At 42.4% G+C, this 20066-nt stretch overlaps 1 protein-coding gene across 1 annotated transcript in view; it reads right to left on the bottom strand.

Moving 5' to 3' along the window:
- Positions 1-20066, bottom strand: part of casp3b (caspase 3, apoptosis-related cysteine peptidase b) — a 34600-nt gene that overhangs the window by 12882 nt on the left and 1652 nt on the right. The window contains exons 2-5 of the mRNA XM_078215072.1: positions 13149-13215; positions 6809-6945; positions 5602-5730; positions 4075-4250 (exon numbers count right to left, since the gene is read on the bottom strand). Of these exons, the coding sequence (XP_078071198.1) occupies positions 4075-4250; positions 5602-5730; positions 6809-6945; positions 13149-13192 (486 nt within the window). The 5' untranslated portion in view covers positions 13193-13215. The remainder of the gene's footprint in view (positions 1-4074; positions 4251-5601; positions 5731-6808; positions 6946-13148; positions 13216-20066) is intronic.

Below are 20066 nucleotides of genomic sequence, written 5' to 3'. Positions count from 1 at the left end.
ATGGAATAAAAGACCAAATAAGTGCTTGGGTAAGAAGTTGGCCAAGTGGCAGGAAACGGAGTAGTGGCGAATGGTTGTTTTTCAGGGGGAGGTTTGTAGCAGAATTCCTCAGGGGTCAGTGTTGGGACCCTTGCTCTGCCTTATATATAATTACCTAGACTGTGGTGTGCAGGGCATGATTTCAAAATTTGCAGATGATACGAAGATTGGAAACATTGTCAACTGTGAAGAGGATAATCGTGAACTTCAAAAGGACGTAGACATACTGGGCAGAAAAGTAACAGATGAAGTTAAATGTAGAGAAGTGTGAGGTGATTCATTTTGGCAGAAAGAATATGGAGGGACAGGATAAAATAAAGGGAGAAACTCTGAAGGAGGTGCAGGAAGAAAGTGACCTTGTTGTACATCATAAGTTATTGAAGATGATAGGGCATGTAGAGAGAGCAGTTAATAAGGCATATCATATCTTAACCTTCAGTAATAGGGACACTGAGTGACAAGAGTAAGGAAGGCATGTTGAACTTGTATAAGACACTAGTTAGACCTCATCTGGATTACTGTGTCCAATTTTTGGTGTGAGGTAGGGTGTGACAACATTGGGGAGAGTACAGAGGAAATTCATAAGAATGATTCCAGGGATAAAGAATTGTAGCTATGAAGATAGATTGGAGATGTTGGGACTGTTTTCCTTGGAGAAAAGGAGGCTGAAAGGAGATACGACAGTGGTATTCAAGATCCTGAGAAGTATGGGTAGGGTAAATAGTGAGAAACTGTTCCCTCTCAAGACAACATCAAGAACTTGAGGGCACAGATTCAAAAAGTTGGCAAAAGTGATAAAAGTGATGTAAGGAAATTTGTTTTCACCTAGAAGGTGGTTCGTGTCTAAAACAGATTTTCTGAGAGAGTTGTGGGGGCAGGTTCAATCAAGGTATGTAAAAGAGAATTGATTACTATCTGAAAAGATAGCAAGGTTATGGGGATAAGGCAGGGGAATGGGACTAGGTAGAATGGTCTTTCAGAGAGCCAGTGCAGATTTGATGCGCTGAAAAGGACTCCTTCTACACTGTAAACAATTTGTGATTAATAGTTTAGGCCCAAATAAAGATCTTTGCGAGCCACCATTAGTTTTATCCTGCCTATTATTCCTACTCCGTCTTCAAACATTCAGCTATCATAAGCTGATCAATAATTTGCTTTCAATTCCATGAGCTTGAGCTAAAAATCTTTTATGAGGGACTTTATCAAATGTTCCTGGAAGTCCGTATAAATAATATCTATAGACATTTCCCGGTCCACTGCTTTAATCACCTCTAAAATATTCAGCAAGATATTCAGTTATCACCTACCCATTACAATTCAGTCACTCTTTGACCAACAGCGACTGTCTGTTTATCTCAACCCCTAACCAATAATCCAACAAAGAATTTATTGCAGAATTTCAGCCAGAAAATAAACAGGCATTCCCACATCTCAGCATAAAAGTGATGACCAACCTCATTAGCTGCAAACTGAGGTCAGACACCAACCAGGAATTCAGCACAAGGTTTATGGCAGCCAGAATGGCTCTCATTTCTGCCAGCTTCTACAGATTGAGAGGTTGGGCTGTCGCAGAACTAAAGGGAAACAATCACTCACCACTCCAGGAAATGTAACCAAGCAAATTGGCAGATCAAGATCCCCTGAACTGTACACCTAGAAATTAAATCTAGAATATACAGCTGAAAGCACAATGCAACCAGCTCTATGGAACCCAACAGGAAGACCTGCTATGAAGTAAATCCCAAACCAGTGAATCAAAGAAAAACTAATTTAGGTCTGTGATGGATAGTGTATATATAGGTGTTGATCCTTGGGCAGTTAATCAGGGCAAAGTACTTCAGCCAGGCACATACACCAGGTTGTATCAATTTCCTTATGCTTGTCCTTGCAATACATCTTTCCTTGGACAGGTGAGTCAATCTGGGTAGATACAGGCCCAGGGAAATCTGACAAAGATGCTAGGCAGCTCATGAATTCATCATTATTACCATCATCAATAATCTACTGTAATCCACAACTGCATTAAATGCTGTATTTGGATCCTTTAAGATGGCTGTTGGAAGAATACAGAAGTAGCAAGATATTAATGCAAAGGAAAAAGTTAATGTTTTTTGAAAATGAACCAATACAGACAGGAAACAGAAAGTAGTAATAAATGGGTATTTTTCAAAGTGGTAGGCAGTGACTAGTGGGGTCCTACAAGATCAGTGCTTAGCCCCCACCTATTCACAATATACATCAATGAATGAGGGAATTAAAAGTAATATTTCCAAGTTTGCTGACAACACAAAACTTGGTGGTAATGCGAGTGGTGAGGAGGATGGTAAGAGGCACCAAAGTAATTTAGACACTTTAGTGAGTAAACAAATATATGGTAGATGCAGTACGAGGATGAATGTGAAATTATCTACTTCAGACAGAGAAACAGAATGGCAGAATATTATTTAGTGATAGATTGGGAAATGTTGACGTACAATGAGATTTAGTACACCAGTCACTGAAAACAAGCATGCAAGTGTAGAAGCAGCTAGGAAGGCAAATGGTATGCTGGCCTGCAGTGCAAGAGGACTTGTGTGCAGGAGATTTACAGGGCCTTGGTGGGATCAAACCTGGAGAACTGTGCGCAGTTTTGGTCTTCTATCTAAGAAAAGATATACTTGCCATAGAGGGATTGCAACGAAGGTTTACCAGACTGATTCCTACAATGGCAAGATTGTCATATGAGGAAAGAATGGGTCAAATGTGCCTGTATTCACTGGAATTTAGAATGATAGGGGCTCTAACTGAAATGTATAAAATTCTGACAGGGCTGGACAGACTGGATGCAGGGATGTTGTTTCCTCTGGCAGAGGGTCACAGTTTCAGGATAGAGATAGGCCATTTAGGACTGAAATGAGGAGAAACCTCTTCACTCAGAGGGTGGTGAACCTGTGGATTTCTCTGCCACAGAAGGCTGTGGAGGTCAGGTCACTGAATATATTTAAACATAGACACAGAAAATAGGTGCACGAGCAGGCCATTCAGCCCTCTGAGCCTCACCACCACTCAATATGATCATAGCTGATCAAGCACTTTCAGTATCCCACTCCCGCTTTCTCTCCCCCTTTAGCCACAAAGGTCACATTCAGCTCCCTCTTGAACAGATTGAACAAACTGGCCCCAAAAGCTTTCTGTGGTAGAGAATTCCACAGGTTCACAACTCACTGAGTGAAGGAGTTCTTCCTCATCTCAGTCCTGCGTGGCTTATCCCTTATTCTTAGACTGTGACCCCCTAGTTCTAGACTTCCAACATTGAGAACATTATTCCTGCATCTAGCCTGTCCAGTCCCATCAGGATTTTGTATGTTTCTATTTAAGAAAGAAACAGATAGATTTCTAAACTCTAAAGATATCAAGGGGTATAGGGAGAGAACGGGAGATTGGTGGTTGAGACAGAGGATCAGCCATGATCATATTGAATGGCAGAGTCAACTCGAAGGGCAGAATGACTACTCCTGTTCCTATTCTCTAAGCGTCATGTGTACGAGGTAAGGCTAATCCATGCCTTCTCCAGAATAGGATCCATACCTGACTCTACTCTAATGCTTGGTAGACACTGACTGACCCATCAGTATAATGACAATCACAAAATAAAGTTGAAGAAAATTAGGCCAAACACACAACAAAAAGAGGCATTCACAAGTATATATTCACATGAATTTTAAGAAGACAATTATGCAAATTAGGGGCTAAATAAACTTTTGATTCAAGTCCAGTTCAGCAATTCTGTGCCGCTCTACAACCACAAATGAATCAAAGGGAAGTTGTATACTGGTGTAGAATCACATTATACCATCATCATTATGTATTAACATCCATATTCCTCCACTTAGTAAGAATCACAGTTATTCTGCAGCTTTACACAGCAATTCCCCAAAAGGAATTAGAAGCGTACCTGCTCCTAAAATACAAAACGATGCACAAATACATGTCAAAAACTATAATCTAGTTTGTGGCGGCTACGGTCAGAACCAAGTCACACACTTTCATTCCTACCTGTATAAAAAATAGCTTTGGCTTGCCAATCAGAGATCTGCATTGGTTTCCTTTAAAGTAACTGGTTAATTCTTTAATTTCTTGAAAACCATCAGTTCCATAAAGTATCCCATCGTCTCCATGGCTAAGGAAGATGCAGACAAAGGAAGCCATTTGGCTGTAGTCTCTCTTGGCAGCTATATAACAAAATTAAATGATAAATTATAAATACAAAAGTAAGATGCTGGCACCAGCTTCAAATCCAGGTTTAAACATCAAAACAACTTTCAAAGATTATCAGAACAAACTTTAAAGTTTATTTATTAGAGTCACAAGTAGGCTTACATTAATACTGCAATGAAGTTACCTTGAAAATCCCCTAGTCGCCACACTCTGGCGCCTGTTCGGGTACATGGAGGGAGATACATGGAAGGCACCTAATCAGCATGTCTTTCAGACTGTGGGAAGAAACCAGGGCACCCAGCGGAAACCCACGCAGACACGGGCAGTGACCCAAGCCAGCAATCAAACCCAGGTTTTGGAGCTGTGAAGCAGCAGTGCTAACCACTGTGCCACCCCAAATGTTATTATCCGATTACTCAGAATACTAAGAATAATCAAACTCTGTTGAGATCAAAGGTTACATATCATCCTGACTTGGAACTATATTGCTAATCCTTCACCGTTGCTGGGTCAAATGCCTGGAACCTCCTTCCAAAGAGCTCTGGGGGTGTACCTACACCAGATGCACTGCAGCAGTCCAAGATGGTGGCTCATTACCATTTTCGTAAGGCAATTAGCAATGGGGATGAAGGCCTTCCCCGCAACACCCACCAACTCCGAGGGAAATCATTACAATAAGCACCATGATTAGGAACTCATTCAGAGAATATGCTCAAAATGCTTAGCGCCATTAAACTCCTACTATCTCTCTCAGGTCTACTATTTGAACAATAGTATTGATAACAAATATAAAGTTAGAAGGAACTAGACTAATCTACATCTCAGCACAGGAATGGATAACTTCACTCTTTTTTTGTCAGAGTGTAGGGTGCAATAAAGAAATAGAATTTTCATTTGATCGAACAGAAAGTTGTTTTACTCTATGCCAGTGAAAACAATGGTAACTTGCATTTCCACAGCACCTTTAACATAAAACATTCCGAGGCATTCGTAAAAGCATTATCAAACAAAATTAACCTCAGAGCCACATATGGTGATATTAGGACCGATGGCCAAAACCATGGACAAAGAAAGTCGGTTAGCTCAGTTAGCTGGATGGTTGGTTTGTGATGCAGAGTGATGCCAACAGCACGGGTTCAATTCCTGTACCGGCTGAGGTTATTCATGAAGTCCTGCCTTCTCAACCTTGCCCTTCGTCTGAGGTGTGGTGATCCTCGGATTAAAATCACCACTAGTCAGCCTACGGTCACCTGGGACTATAGCGACTTTACCTTTATCCTATTCAGTTTAATTTAGTCACGGATTTTTCAGCTGCCAAACTGTATAATCATGCTAAATTTTATCTTAATTTTGACAAATACTTACCATTTTTCAGCCTTTCAACCATTTCATCACATGTTTGATCAGTATAAACCGCAACGTGAAAACCCAGTTTTTGAAATGTCTTCACCAAATTACCAGCATCTACATCTGTACCATTACGTTGACTCATGCCTATAAAACAATGGTAGATTATTAACAAAATTAATAGGAAGAAAAATAATTCTAAGTTTATCCTCTCATCAATTTTCTGCTTAGCCATTCATTCTACAATAATTAGCCAGACTACATCTGGCACCTGACAGCTTCCCAAATAATGCCGCTTGGGTAGTTTGTAAGTATTAGCCTTAACAACAAGTGTTAAGGTCACTACAAACAAGGTATTTGACCATCAAGAAACAACATGCTAAGGGTGACCCATTGCACAACACTTGCAACAGGGCTCACCAGATCGGCATTTGGAATGGGAATCCTGCTTAATTTTCCACATTTTTTAACCAGATTCCACAAAGGTGAACTACAGTGACTTCGTCACTGCCTCAGATACAATCAACTAGTTCTGTCAAACCTAGAGCTCCCCAGTGTCAGTTAACAGAAACTTTGCAAATGTGTAGGTATTAAAACCGGTTATTTGATAAAATACCATAATTGCATGACTATCAATGATTATTGTATTGTGAAGTCTCAAGAACTAATATATCTGACTATAATGTTTACACAGATAAACAAGTGTCCAGATATAAGCATTTCACATACAACATTGTTTCATCCATAAACAGAAAACTCAAGAGTAGCACAAGTTGATTATAAACTAGTAGCGGATATGGTGTAGGGGTGATGTAACTAGTTACCTAGAGGTTCAAATCCCACTGATGGAATTTAAATGCAATATAAAGATACTCTCGGTAATGGCAATCGCAGTAACAATCACTGATTGTTGCAAAAACCCTTCTATTCATTAATGCCCTTTAGGGAAGGAATCTACCAGCCTTATCTGGTCTAGCCTATGAGACTCCAGACACCCCAGTAATGTGACTGACTCTTAACTGCCCTCTAAAATATCCCATCAAACCATTCAGTTCAAGGACAATGGGAAATGGGCAAATGCCCACATCCCATGAAAGAATTAAAAGAACCCAATTCAAGCACAATTTAAATACTAATCTACACAGAACACAAAATTCTACAGAAATCTTCCATCCCAACTGTAAATCTTATGTGCATAAGCACAGTTAAATAAGGTATAATCTACCTGTTCTTGGATGGAAATTCTTATTGTTGAAGATAATGCACGTGCCAGTATGTTCATAGTTCATGTTATATTTCATATATTGGTCAGGTACAGCATCCGCTGTGAGGGCATTGTCAGCAAGCTGCTTTTCGCTTTTTCTGATAAACAGGAATACAAATCAGTTTTAGTGTAAGACAAGATTTGATGGTCAAGCATTTAACCAAAATACAACTTTTCTCTTTCAAATCAGAGAGGAACAAAATTATAAAAGGTGCCCAATTTCAACTTGATGGAAGACAGAGCAGAATTAGTGGATATTCCTTTATAAGACCATAAGACATAGGAGCAGAATTAGGCCACTTGGCCCATCAAGTCTGCTCTGCCATTCAATCATGGCTGATATTTTTCTCATCCCCATTCTTCTGCCTTTTCCTCATAACCCCTGATCCCCTTATTAATCAAGAACCTATCTATCTCTGTCTTAAAGACACTCAATGACCTGGTCTCCACAGCCTTCTGCGGCAAAGAGTTCCACAGATTCACCATTCTCTGGCTGAAGAAATTCCTCCTCATCTCTGTTCTAAACGATAGTCCCTTTAGCCTGAGGTTGTGCCCTCTGTTTCTAGGTTTTCCTACTAGTGGAAACATCCTCTCCACGTCCACTCTATCCAGGCCTCGCAGTACCCTGTAAGTTTCAATAAGATCCCCCCATATCCTTCTAAACTCCAATGAGTACAGACCCATGGATGCTCTTTGCACAAAGACTAGAAAATGGAGTGTGGGTAAAGAAAATCTTAATGGTATAAAAGGTGGTGTGAGCAATGTTCACACTAGCCCCAAACAGCATATTTAATATCAGTGTTGATCCTACCTTCACTTCTCCCAAGATAAATCCGATTTGAATATCAACGTTTGCAATATTTCATTTCCTGATTTCCAGACTCCTTCACCTGTTCTTTTCCTGCCTTATATCTGCATCTCTGTTTCTTTTCTATATCCAGAAGCTTTATTTTTTTTATTCATTTGTGGGACATGGGCGTTGCTGGCTGGCCAGCATTTATTGCCCATACCTAGTTGCCCTCGAGAAGGTAGCGTTGAATTGCTGCAGTCCACATGCTGTGGGTTGACCCACAATGCCAGTAGGGAGGGAATTCCAGGATTTTGACCCAACGACGGCGAAGGAATGGCAATATATTTCCAAGTCAGGATGGTGAGTGGCTTGGAGAGGAACTCGCAGGTGATCCCATGTATCTGCTGCCCTTGTCCTTCTAGATGGAAGTGGTCATTGGTTTGGAAGCTTCTGTCTAAGGATCTTTGGCGAATTGCTGCAGTGCATCTTATAGATAGTACACACTGCTGCTACTGAGCATCGGTAGTGGAGGGAGTGGATGTTTGTGAATGTGGTGCCAATTAAGCGGGCTGCTTTGTCCTGGATGGTGTCAAGCTTCTTGAGTGTTGTTGGAGCTGCACCCATCCAGGCAATTGGGGAGTATCCCATCACACTCCTGACTTGTGCCTTGTAGATGGTGGTCAGGCTTTGGGGAGTCAGAAGGTGAGTTACTCTCCGCAGTATTCCTAGCATCTGACCTGCTCTTGTAGCCACTGTGTTTATGTGGTGAGTCCAGTTGACGTTATGGTCAATGGTAACCCCAAGGATGTTGACAGTGGATGATTCAGTGTGGTAACACATTGAATGTCAAGGGGTGGTGGTTAGAATGTCTCTTATTGGTGATGGTCATTGCCTGGCATTTGTGTGGCGTGAATGTTACCTGCCATTTCTCAGCTCAAGCCTAGATATTGTCCAGATCTTGTTGCATTTGAACATGGATCTCTGTCCTCCCTCCTGCAGATGATGTTGGGCCCTGAGCCTCCAGGCCCAAGGTCTCTGACTTTCCGGGCCTCTCTCTCTCCCCCTCTCCTCTTCCAGAGGGAGAGCACTTGCCAGTGGATGGAGGTAGGGTGGTTGGGATGATTCTTCAGTCAGCAGCAGCAGAATTCTTCTCCTTTACTAGAGTTTCAGACATACACACGTCCACTCCAAACTACAGAGTACTCCCAGTGTGCTACCAGGATCCAGCAGTCCATGGAGGCAAAAGTCCCATCACCAAAAGTTAATTTACAAGATCACACTATAACATCAAAGTGCTCCCAGTGTGCTGCCTGCATCCTGCATGCCAGAGAGACTGACATCCCTGTTTAAATATAAACAGCTCGAACAGCAGACAACGCCCCAAAGTTCTGATGAGAGGTCGCATAACTGAAATGTTAACTCCCTTTGTCTCTCCACAGATTCAGCCTGACCTGCAGAGAATTTCCAACATTTTCTGTTTTTACTCCCAATGTTGCCTGATGATGCTGAAACTTATTGTTGATCCTTTGAGGTGAAAATGACCATATGTGTCATCTAGGGTAATTGGTAGCATTCCAGTGGATATGTAGGTGAGCGCGAAGGCTGATCTGTGCCCAGAGGCTCTGCTGCAAATAACTGAATTTTGGATAGATTGCCCTCTTGGGATTTCCTCTTGAATTTTTGCTGCCTCTGATTGGTGCTTGCTTTTAAAGGAGGCAGCACCATTTTTATTTGCTTGTGCCAGGTGCACTGATCCTGGGTAAGCTTTTCCAAGGACTCAAAATCAATATAAAAACTTCAGAGAACCCTTCAAAGTGCTCTTGCAGTGCTTTCTTTACTGTCATGAGACAGCACCCCAAGCTTGAACTCTTCACAGAAGATTTGCTTTGCTAAGTCTCTAGCATTTTGCCAGCCCAACTCTGTTGTGACTTTCTCCATATGATGCTTGGCATGCCAGCTTAGAGAGTACCTCAGTACCTGATATTTGGTCCTGTTGTCTGATTTTCAGAAACTTCCGTTTGAAAGCGGCTGAGATTCTTGATGCGACACTGGTACACAGTACCAGTGTCTTGAATGCAGAGTGGGTAGGATGATTGCTCTGGAGACTTCAGCTGGTAGACAGACTTACTCATCGTTCTAAGACTGATATCTGAAATCTGCCGTAGACCACATTTGCTTTGACAATTCTTAAATGTATCTCGTCATCAATAAGGACAGCTCAAGAGAAAATGCACTGACCAGATAAGTGAACTTAACCACTGTTTACAGGTTCTGATCATGGACTGAAAATTTGAGCTCAAATAGGCTGTCCTGGAGAAGGTTGCCACATTACTTCAGTTTTACGGCTGAAATTGTTGCATGCATTGCAGAACAAATCCAAGCTACTTCAGCCTTTGCCAATGCAGAACTTGCCAAAATTAATGAGGCCGCAGAGCCCTTTTAACAATGCTAACATTGGTAAAGTAACATAAGTGATTAAGGAATGAGAAGATTATATCATACAATGTGTTAAAACACCCACCACCTCTGACAGCATACATTCCTGCACTGCAAATTCAGTTGAGGTTAGGTTAGCATTACTGTGTTTTGCATCCACTACTCTATCTGGAAAGGTGGGGCAGTTGATAAAATGGTGGTGGAAGCCATCAGCTAGGATTTAAAAGAGCTGCTGTAAGGGCCAACTTAATCGCAGAGGAAGCCGTGCATCTTATTCCTGCCTGTGGGAATATGTATCCCTGTTTAATCAATTGTGGGAATGGGCTGACGTGAGGAACTCACCCATTGGTTAATTAGGCTCATTACTGAGCCACTTAAAGACAATTGTCCAAGCCCAGTGGGATTTAGGGGTGGCTCAGGGATTCTCAAAAACTTGCTTGGATTTCCCATGCCCCCTTAAGGTCAGCCAGCAAACCCTGAATGATCTCCTCAGAGAGTCCCACTTTTAAAGGCACTTAGCTCCCAATTAAAGGACCTGGCATCAGAAAGGAGGGTGCCTGCTTAGAGCACTTCTCTGAGGTGGCTTTCATCACTTGACAGGCGATTACTTGGCGCATCAGTTGTCTAGCACAGAACATACCTTCAGTTGCACTTCCCGCTTGCCAGCCCGCAACAAGACTAGAAGAGCTTGTACAGCTCCAACCTTCACCTCTACTGAGGCTCAAGAACAGAGGCCATACCACTGTCAACTGCTCCAAGCAGGAGGAACAACAGAAGTGGCACGGTGGCAGTGTTTAGCACTGCTGCCTCACAGCGCCAGGGACCCAGGCTCGATTCCGTCCTTGGGTGACTGTGCGGAGTTTGTGCATTATCCCTGTGTCTGCTTGGGTTTCCTCTGGGTGCTTCAGTTTCCTTCCACAGTCCAAAGATGCGTAGGTTGGGTGAATTAGCCATGGTAAAATGCACCAGGTTACGGGGATAGGACGAAGGGGAAAGCCTGGGTGGAATGCTCTTTCAGACAGTCAGTGCATACTCAATGGCCTCTTTCTGTACTGTAGGGATTCTATTATAAACAGCAAACCACTCTATAGGACAGATGGGATGGACACCGACATCCACCTGGAAGGAGGCAGTGCCTCCAAAGGATGTACAGGCCTGGAGAGAATCACTTCTCATCACAAGGCTGAGGGCCTCAAGCTTTCCTGGCAAATTGCTGATGATATCTACTGTCTGTTTGAACAAGACCTCCGCCTCAGGGGAACAGGTGGGCACGCACTGCCAAAGATCAACATGGTGATTGTCACTAGAAGCCTCCTCCGCATTGGTCACTGCCCCATGCCAATTGATGTGCTTTCTTGAATGCAAAGAGTTAAGTATTCTTAATGGCTTGCATGCAGTGAAGGAAAACATACAATTTGTGGAAGGTGACAGTGAGGCATGGGTGTGAGGGAGCAACAGGCTGAGGGGAAGCATCAGCTGCAGGAGAAGGCTGGGCACATCAGAAGCTAGGGCTTGGCCCTGAAAATATTATGTCACACATCGGTCATTCCCTCCTGAAGTCCTGGATCTCGTTGACGGACTGTCCCCAAATTGGAGGGAGCACATTCCTGCTGCTGACTTCCTCGGCCACTTCCAGCTCAGCCCAATGCAGGCACTCAGATGCTGCAGCAGAACCTCCAGGTTGGAATGAGACCTTCCCTGGGGAGTGGGAACAATTTTCCCAAGTCTCCTCTCAATTCCTGTGATTACTACAGCCCAGAAAATCCAAGTGCTGGTGAATTTTCATGGTATGCTATGGTTCCTTCAATTCAAAATCCTCCTTTTGACAGGAAAGATGCATCATCTCACCTCCAGGCTCCCCAGCCAATTAACTTACTTTGGTAAAAAGCAACAGCCTGGTGCACAGCTCAGAGCTGGGTTCTGGGACCAAAAATGGTCCTGTCATTCCTGCTGGAACTAAGGTGGAAGATTCCATCTTTCCATTATTCCTCATTATTTATCCACTGACCTGTTAATCTCAGTTTCCCTTTATCTGAGCTTGTTTTCCTTACATCACCAGTCAAATACCTTTATCTTTGATGATGTTTAGTCCCTCAAGATTGTCTAATAATGCTGACATTAATTACTTTAAGTTCCTCTCTCTTATCAGCCCTTTGTTTACCCTCTATTTCTAGTATGTACTTTGTGTCTTCTGCTGTGCAGACACACAATAATGGTTCAACATTTCTTCCATTTCCATAATTTCTCCTGTCTCTGCCTCTAAGGTACCAACATTTACATTAGCTACTCCCCTCTTTTTCACAGACTTGTAAAAGCTCTTGCAATATTTTTATATTCCTGGCTAACTTATCCTCATATTCCATTTTTTCCCCCTCGTCAACCTTTTGGTCACCCTTTGCTGGTTTCTAAAAAGCTCCCAATCCTCATGCATATTACTGTTCTTTGCAACGTTATAAGCCTCTTCTTTTAATGCAATGTTATCCATATTTCTTTAGTAAGCCATGAATGGATTTTTCTTGCTCAGTTTTTTTGAAGATTTGTTTTTTGAAATGCTCACCACCAGACCTTTTAATCTATTTAACTAACTCAACTTTGTGTGTATAATTGGCCTTATTTAAGTTTAACATCTTGATTTAGGATTGGAAGATATTACTTTTAAATTTAATAGGAAATTCAATTGTATTCCTCAGAGGATCTTTTATTACCAATTAAACTTGTCTTTTCACAATACTGGGCCTAAAATAATTCAATCAATAAACAAATGATGCATGCATTCAGCCTCTCTCAAGATTTTAATCTCTATTTTTCTGGTGTAAAAAATGATTCAAATGTATCACACGTCAATGAAATCATTTATATTGCTAATGAAAGTTGTAATTAACATGGTGTTAATTGAATTCATCTGTAATTACATGTAGACAGTCAGTAAAAAGCAATAATTTGTCAGCCCAATGGTAAATAGTTAATAAATCTATAAGAAAATATTCTTGATTGTGGGAATGCTACAAATTGTAAAAGACTTCTTAAGCATCTAAGCAATTATATTTTTAAATAGAACAAATAAATTAATCTCACCCTTCATTGATTGTGCTGGATCTTGCATCAATGGTATCAGACATTGTTCCCTTATCAGCCACTGCAGCTGCAAGCAAATGATTTCATATACATGAGTAATTTGCCTAGAAAAGACAATTAACCTTAATAACATGCACTTATATGTAAAAAAATATTGCACAATTTGGAAAAGAAGAAACTTTGAACAGAGGTCAGTGAGCAAATTCATGGGTCACAATCGGGATAAAGCTTGAAGGTTTTGAAAAGATCAGTACCACAGCAGCACAAGGGCACGCCAGATTTGGAACTGAAAAGTGTGAAGCTGCAGGAATTTGCAGAAGAATCCAGTGGTGTAGTTATGTCACTGTTCCTGTAATCTCACCATGGCAGTTTGAAAATTCAGTCTTGAAAAAAAGAGGACATAAAAAAATAAAGTTGGTATCAGTAAGTGACCACACCCTGCTGTTCTTATCCAGTCTGGTCTAGGTGTGAACTCCAGTCACGTAGCAATGCAGTCAACTCTCAATTACCCTCTGATATGGCCTCATTCAAGCCACAAAGTTCTCAGGACAACCAAGGAGTGTCAATAAATTTCAATGTCAGCAACACCGTCTTTCTTCTTCCAGGTTTTTAAATGTGTTGCTATCTCTTAAATCAGTGCCCACCATTCCTGGAGCTTTATGTTTAAAACACTCCAGTCAGGCTTTTCACCTGTCACAACAATGAAACAACTATCAAAGTCACAAATAACATCCTGTGTGGCTGTGACAGTGGCAGCCTCTCCCCTCTCGTCCTTCTTGAGCCGCTTGCTCAATGGTTCACCACTGTCCTTCAATGCCTCTCCAGCTGGATGAGATGGCATGTGCCTAGCCTCTACTTTAATCTCTCCAGTCGCGTACAGAAAATCACCTGCAATAGTTTCGCTTCCCACTCGGGCAACATCACCACTGGGGTCCCCATCATCTTTCACCATCTCCAATTCTCATCTATATACTGCCTTAGGGTGCTATCATCTGAAAACAAATCAGTTTCCACATATACACTAATGTCACCCAGCTCAACATCCAGCACCTCTCTTGAACTCTACCTCTAAATTAAACGTTAAATCTTAGTGTGTCAAAGTTTATTAGTCACAAGTAAGGCTTACATTAACACTGCTATGAAGTTACTGTGAAATTCCCCGACTTGACCAACATCAGATTTCCACTAACTAAACACTGGGAAGATTGAAGCTATTGTTTTCAATTTCTGCCACAAACCTAGCTACCAATGTCACCCGCTTCCTCAGCAATCATCAGAGGTTGAACAAGACTGTTCACACATCTTGCCAATTTGAGCTTTCGTCTACATAGCCATGTCATCACTATGACAACCTATTTCCACCTCTAAAAATGCCTGACTCAGCTCCAGCCTCATTTTATCTGACACTGAAATGCTCAACCATGCCTTTGTTACCTCTAGATTTGACTATTTAAACACACTCCTGGCCGGCCTCCTATTTTTTGCCCTCCAGCAACTTGTCAACCAAAAAACCCAATCTTTCATGCATCGTCATCAAGGCCAGCATTTATTGCCCATCCTTAATTGCCCTCAAGAAGGTGGTTGCAAGCTGACTTCTTAAACTGCTGCAGCCCATGTGGTGTAGCTACATCTACAGTGCTGTTGGGAAGTGAGTTCCAGATTTTGATCCAGTGACAGTGAAGGAATGGCGATATAATTCCAAGTCAGGATGGTGTGTGACTTGATGGGGAACTTCCAGGTAGTGGTCTTCCTCATCCTTATAGGTGGTATAGTTTGGAAGGTGCTGTCGAAAGAGCCTTTGTGAGTTGCTGCAATGCATCCTGTAGATGGCACACACTGCTTCCATGTGTGTTGGTGGTGGAGGGAGTAAGTGTTAAAGAGGGTGGATGGGGTGCGAATCAAGAGGTCTGTTTTGTCCTGGATGGTGTCAGGTTTCTTGAATGTTGTTGGAACTGCACTGAAATAGGTGTGTGGAAAGTATTCCATCTCACTTCTGACCTGTACCTTACTCTTCAAAGCTTGTTGACCATCTGTAAGACGAGGGTCACTCGTTTCCTAGGCTGTGACCTATTCTTGTAGTTACAGTATTTATATGGCTGATCCAGTTCAGTTTCTGGTCAATGGTAACTCCAGCATGATAGAAGTTGTCAAGGACAGAAGGTTAGATTCTCTCTTGTTGAAGATGATCATTGCTTGGCACGTGTGTGGCACAATGCCTTTTGCCACTTATCAGCCCGAGCCTGAATTCTGTCCCGGTCTTGCTGCACATAGGCACGGACTGCCACAGTATCTGAGGAATTGCGAATGGTTTTGAATATTGTGCAATCATCACTTATGACCGTTTAGTTATTTGGTAGCACAGAACTTGAGTATTGCTGAAAAAAAGAGAAGTCAAAGATTTTTGTCTTGCACTCATCAAGACATTTCACAAGAATACCAGTGTAAGGAGAAAGTAACAATTTATACTGTATGAGAAGAGTGGGCTGATGGGTTGACAAGTGGAGTCTGATTGATAGAAGCGTTGGCATGTAGAATGCACCAGGTGATGGTGACAGACAGTTAACTGCCAAGTGACAAAACATGCCGCTCTAAGAAATTAACCTGAAAACACTATGAGCTCATCATCCAGGCTATCTATGCCAAACTGATTCGTCCAATCTATATGTAAATTTAAATCCCCATGATCATCACCATACCATTGTGATTAGTTAGGGTCCTATAAGCCCACTCCCACAAGTGACTTCTTACCCTTGCTATTTATCTCCACCCAAACTGATGCCATATCTTGATCTCAAGAACAAAGGGAATCTCTCTCTCTATTGTACCAATGTCACCCCCAATTAGCAGAGCTACTCCCCCACCTTTCTCTAGTATCCCGTCCTTCCTAAATGTCAAGTACCCTTGCATATTCAGGCCGCAGCCTTTGTCACCATGCAGCCATGTCTCTGTAATAGCTATGAGATCATACATGTGTATTTCTATTTACATTATCAATTCATCTGTATGGTTACAAATGTTATGTACTTTCTGGTGCAAAGCCGTTAGTTATCTCTAGCCTTAGCTGCTGGTACATTTTAAAATTTGAACATTCTATCCATTTCTGCCATGCTCTGATCATTTCCCTCATTGCTAACTTGCATACTTGTCTTAATTAATTTATCACATCTTCCCAAACTTGAGCCTATACCCCCCACTATTTAGTTTAAAACTCTCTCAACTTCCTTAGTAGTACGACTTTCCAGAACACTGCCACAGCACAGTTCAGATGAAGAATGTTCCAGAGATTATTACCTTTGAGGTTCTGCCTTTTAATTTAGCCCCTAGCTGATAATACTCCCTTAGCAGTACCGCTTTCCTAGTTCTGCCTATGGCATTGGTGTCTATATGGAGCACTCACCTGATGAAGGAGCAGCGCTCCGAAAGCTCGTGCTACCAAATAAACCTGTTGGACTTTAACCTGGTGTTGCGAGACTACTTACTATATGGAGCACAACCACTAGATCCTCCCCCTCCCACTACAAGTTCCTCACCAGCCCAGAGCAGATGTCCCAAACCCCAGCATCAGGCAAGCACCACTGTCGCCTGAAATCTCACTCTTGGCTGCAGAGAACTGTGTCTATCCCCCTGATTATACTGCACCCCACTACCACCACATCCCTATTAACTCTCCGCTCGAATGGCTTCCTGTGCCATTATCAGCTTGCTCATCCATCCTTCAGCTCCCACTTGCATCCAAACAGGTTGCAAGATCCTTGAACCTGTTAAGCAATTGCAAAGGCTTAGGCTCCTCCACTTCTACATTCAATGTCCTCATATCTGCCTTACACACACCTCCTGTTTCTGACCACCGATCGAATCCAAACACCCCATCATAATGAATGTGTTCTAGAACAAACTGTTGTGATAATATTCTCCCCCCCCGATGTGTCACAATTTCTGTGACTAGGTCTCCAGCTGAATGACCCAGAGCTGAAACCCTTCAAGCCACAGGCACTTACTGCAGGTGTTTGTCCTGGATCACACTGGTGCCCAGCAGCTCCAATGTTCTGCAATTGCAACACATCACCTGCTCTGTTATCTTCATTATGTGTTAATTCATTTATTAAAAAACAAAGAACAAAGAAAAGTACAGCACAGGAACAGGCCCTTCAGCTCTCCAAGCCTATGCTGATCATGATGCCCTAACTAAACTAAAAAAAAACCCTTCTGCCCTTACTCGGCCCATATCCCTCTATTCCCTCCCTATTCATGTACCCATCCAGATGCCTCTTAAGTGTTGCTAATGTGCCTGCTTCCACAACCTCCTCTGGCAGCCGGTTCCAGGCACCCAGCACTCTCCGCGTGAAAAACATCCCCCACATATCTCCCTTAAATTTTCCCCCTCACCTTGATTATTCTCTGAATTAATTAAACCCTACCACTCCTTTATTACCACTAGTAAAGTTAACTAATAAAACCTTGCAATTCCAAATAAATGACCCGAGTTTTGAAAAATATCAGAGTTCATAGAATCCTACAGTGCAGAAGGAGGCCATTCAGCCCATCGAGTCTGCACAGACCACATTCCTACCCAGATCCTCTCCCCATAACCTCATGCATTTATCCTAGCTAGTACTCCTGACACTAAGGGGCAATTTAGCAATGCCAATCCACCTAACCTGCACATCTTTGGAGTTCAAAGGCTGTGAGGTGACTGTAAGTCCTCTTTATTAAATGGGTCCTAGCTAACAAAAAGAAGGCTGGACTCTGATCAAAGTCTTCTCTGGATCTACATACAACCTCGCACTTCCAGTCCAATCCACTCCTTCAGGTGGTGAACTCTATTAATATTTACCTCATATTGGAGAGACAGATGTTGCAAGAGCGAAACAAAATCCATTGTGATATCATAGAAACCCTACAGTGCAGAAGGAGGCCATTCGGCCCATCGAGTCTGCACCGACCACAATCCCACCCAGGCCCTCCCCCCACATATTTACCTGCTAATCCCTTTAACCTACGCATCTCAGGACTCTAAGGGGCAATTTTTTTTAACCTGGCCAATCAACCTAACCCGCACATCTTTGGACTGTGGGAGGAAACCGGAGCACCCGGAGGAAACCCACGCAGACACGAGGAGAATGTGCAAACTCCACACAGACAGTGACCCGAGCCGGGAATCGAACCCGGGACCCTGGAGCTGTGAAGCAGCAGTGCTAACCACTGTGCTACCGTGCCGCAATTATTTGGTGACACAATTATTTGGCATTTTCAAAGGATATGGTACAATGATAATGCAGTGTGGACTGTAACAAAGGGTGAAAGCATAGAAATACCCTGTACTAGCCAGTGAAGCTGCCAAGCTAACTAGACATCTTGGTTTCCCCACCTCTGGGATGATGCAAAAGTGGCTGAGAAAACTTGGGCAGCAGCACACAGTCTTCCTTCATTATAATCAAATTCCTTAGCACAGGTTTAGCGATAAAGCATGGTCTTCAGACTTGCAACCAATTCCAACGGCAATGGGAAGCAGGTGCAGTGACAGCTGCAGTCACTAAATCACAGCTCTCAACCTACACACAGGCAATACTCATATCGGTTTTGATCACTAGACGTACTCAAATAGTTGCCTGATACAGCTTCTGAGAACCCAGCTGCCCTATTTAGGAATGCAGAGCTGGCTGGGCAGGGTTGTTTACCCCAGTCCAACGCCGGCATCTTCACATCATGGGCAGGGGGGAACAGAGCAGATAAAAGGAGGTGCAAACAAAGCCTGTTCCTTACATTAATGCCCAGCATACCATGCAGCTCAATCTGGCAGCATGAAACAACAGAAGAAAGTAATCAAACAAAGTAGCCAATCATAACTTGTTGGAATGTCCGCACCCAACTTGATCATCAAACCAGCAGTAGACCTGAACACCATTCAACTCTTGTAGCCAGGAAATTTAGATGGAAAGATGTGGACGTAGCTGCCCTTAGCAAGACAAGATTAGCAGGAAAGGTCAGTTTGAAGAAAGAGGAGGACATACTTTCTTTTGGAACCTACAGAACATAAAGGCAAGTATTGCATCAAGTCTAAATTATTAAGGATCTGGAAAACCTTCCAAAAGGCATCAACAAATGCCTGATGAGTCTATGCCTTTCCCCGTAACAAGTAGGGATGCAACAAACAAGTGCATATGCTCCCACAATGATGAACATGACAATGTAAATGTTCTATGATGATTTGTACTATCACACACAATCAATCCTTACAGACAACAAAATTATCTGTATGGGCAATTTCAATGCCAGCATTGGACATGGTCACATTAGATATGATGTGGAGAGAAGGAGCTGTGCTCCGAAAGCTTATGGTATTTGCTACCAAATAAACCTGTTGGACTTTAACCTGGTGTTGTGAGACTTCTTACCACATTAGATAGACAGGCATCCTCAGTCACATGGAGTTGGAAAGGAAATCTCAAATGGAACTCTCCTACTTTTGTTGCGTGTCAAGCAAGACCTTGGCCGGAATTCTCTGGCTGTTCATATCTATAATCGCCTATGGTTATAACAATAGTCCACCTGAAAGGAAGGCAGCCTAGCAACAACCCACAATCTAAGCATTGGCATATATTTGACCATGTGCTTATCAGTCAGGAGAAAGTTGACATTTAGATAACTCTGCCATGCAAGGAGTTAATCGCTGGACAGACCACTACCTGACCTATATAAAGCAGAGAGTAGTGATAGAGTCAAAATATTGTACTTGCATTACAACCTTCCCTGAACTCTCCATTCTTCCAACTCTTGTGCATGCCCCCTCCCTCTACCCCAGCAATAGCAGTCATTTATACAGGTAATAAATTATACAGGACCTATATTCTGAAATTCCCTCCTTGTACTTTTCCAACTGTCTGTCTTTTTTTAAGGCTTCCTTTAATATACTCACAT

Source organism: Mustelus asterias, chromosome 6, assembly GCF_964213995.1.
Source record: "Mustelus asterias chromosome 6, sMusAst1.hap1.1, whole genome shotgun sequence".
NCBI lineage: Eukaryota > Metazoa > Chordata > Chondrichthyes > Carcharhiniformes > Triakidae > Mustelus > Mustelus asterias.
The sequence above is the reverse complement of the archived record's forward strand: the minus strand, read 5'-3'. Positions and strand labels throughout refer to the sequence as shown.